At 38.5% G+C, this 1,446-nt stretch overlaps 1 protein-coding gene across 1 annotated transcript in view; it reads left to right on the top strand.

Annotated features, from left to right (window-relative positions):
- Positions 1 to 1,446, top strand: part of LOC106537330 (ribosomal protein S6 kinase beta-1-like) — a gene marked incomplete in the record, with an annotated part of 21,508 nt that overhangs the window by 14,787 nt on the left and 5,275 nt on the right. Inside the window, 2 exon segments of the mRNA XM_014034715.1 lie at positions 599 to 661; positions 759 to 836. Of these exon segments, the coding sequence (XP_013890169.1) occupies positions 599 to 661; positions 759 to 836 (141 nt within the window).

The following is a 1,446-nucleotide window of genomic DNA, read 5'->3' as shown; positions in this document are numbered from 1 at the left end:
TATTAGAATTTTCTGAGACGATGAAATTTGGTTTTTCATTTTTTCCCTGTAAGAGGTTTTTATTTAATAGAATTTTTGGACAAAAAATCACAATATATCGCCTTGCTTACAGTATCGCAATATATCAGGATATATCGTATCGTGACCCCTCTGTCATGATATGTATCGTATTACCAACTTCTTACCAATACACAGGCCTAGTATTTGTGGGCTCTGAGTGATAAATTACCCAAATGTTGACAGGAGCAAGTCTCCTCTGCTCGTCCTTTGACCTGCAAGTCCTTTTTGATTGTTGTATTTTTGGCACCATTATTTTAGATGAAAGAGGTGAGCTCAGTCACACAGTCTCAAAACTCTGAGCTGCACCTGCTTGTCTGCTGGCAGACTTTAGCTGACCAATAAGATTTATTATATTTGACTCTTGTTTAACCAGGCAGCTCTCATTGAGATCACAGATCTCTTTTTCAAGGGAGGCCTGGGCCTGAGGATGATGTAATTTAGGCAGGTTTGAGACAGAAAGCATGAATAAGTGTTTCACTGGACTCTGCTGACTCATCAGGCAGGATGAAAACTGAACGCTGTATTTTTCTTTGCGCAGCTGCTTAAACGAAGTGCCTCATTACGACTCGGGGCTGGACCAGGAGATGCTGCTGAGGTCCAGGTAAACACTCATCACTGACATTAAAATCAGAATACATATGAGTGTGAACATCTTTGTGTGCAGTGTGTTTTAAATCTTTCTGTGATGTTTCTTTTAGGCTGAACCATTTTTCCGGTATATAAACTGGGATGACCTTCTCGCTCGTAAAGTTGAGCCTCCATTTAAACCATTTCTGGTGAGTTTAGCTCTGATACTGTCACTTCATCTGATCTGTCAGAGCTCTTCATGATCAACAACAATCAATTCTACTATGAGAAATGTTAAAAGAACTTTATTTGTTTAAATGACACAACTTTGCCCCCTACTGACATGATTTGGTACATAAATATAAATTAAATACAAATATGAACTTTGAGGGTGCTGTAATAATTTTAGGCTTTATAGCAATTTTATCATCAACTAATAAGACTCTGAAAACAAGATGAATGTGACGTGTAATTATGGAGTATTGGAGAAGGGGTAGGGTTAAATGAGTTTTACTTATTCCTGCCCCTTTTCAGACATGTTAAATGGGATTCATGTGTTGTGTGTATTATGTGTGTATGTATTGTAGTGATTGAAACTTCTTATAATGAACTGTTATAAGGGATTATCACAGGTTCTTCTGTTTAAGGAGAAACAACCCCTCTGTGTTTATATGGGAGAGACCACACAATAAGGTGAACATGACTCAGGAAATTTGTTTGATCTAAAACAGGGGTGTCAAACTCCTGTCCTCGAGGGCCGCTATCCTGCATGTTTTAGAGGTTTTCTTGCTCCAACACACCTGATTTTGATCGCTGGGT

Source organism: Austrofundulus limnaeus, unplaced genomic scaffold (genome assembly GCF_001266775.1).
Source record: "Austrofundulus limnaeus strain Quisiro unplaced genomic scaffold, Austrofundulus_limnaeus-1.0 Scaffold2250, whole genome shotgun sequence".
Taxonomy (NCBI): Eukaryota; Metazoa; Chordata; class Actinopteri; order Cyprinodontiformes; family Rivulidae; genus Austrofundulus; species Austrofundulus limnaeus.
This window is presented reverse-complemented; position numbering and strand designations above follow the sequence as displayed.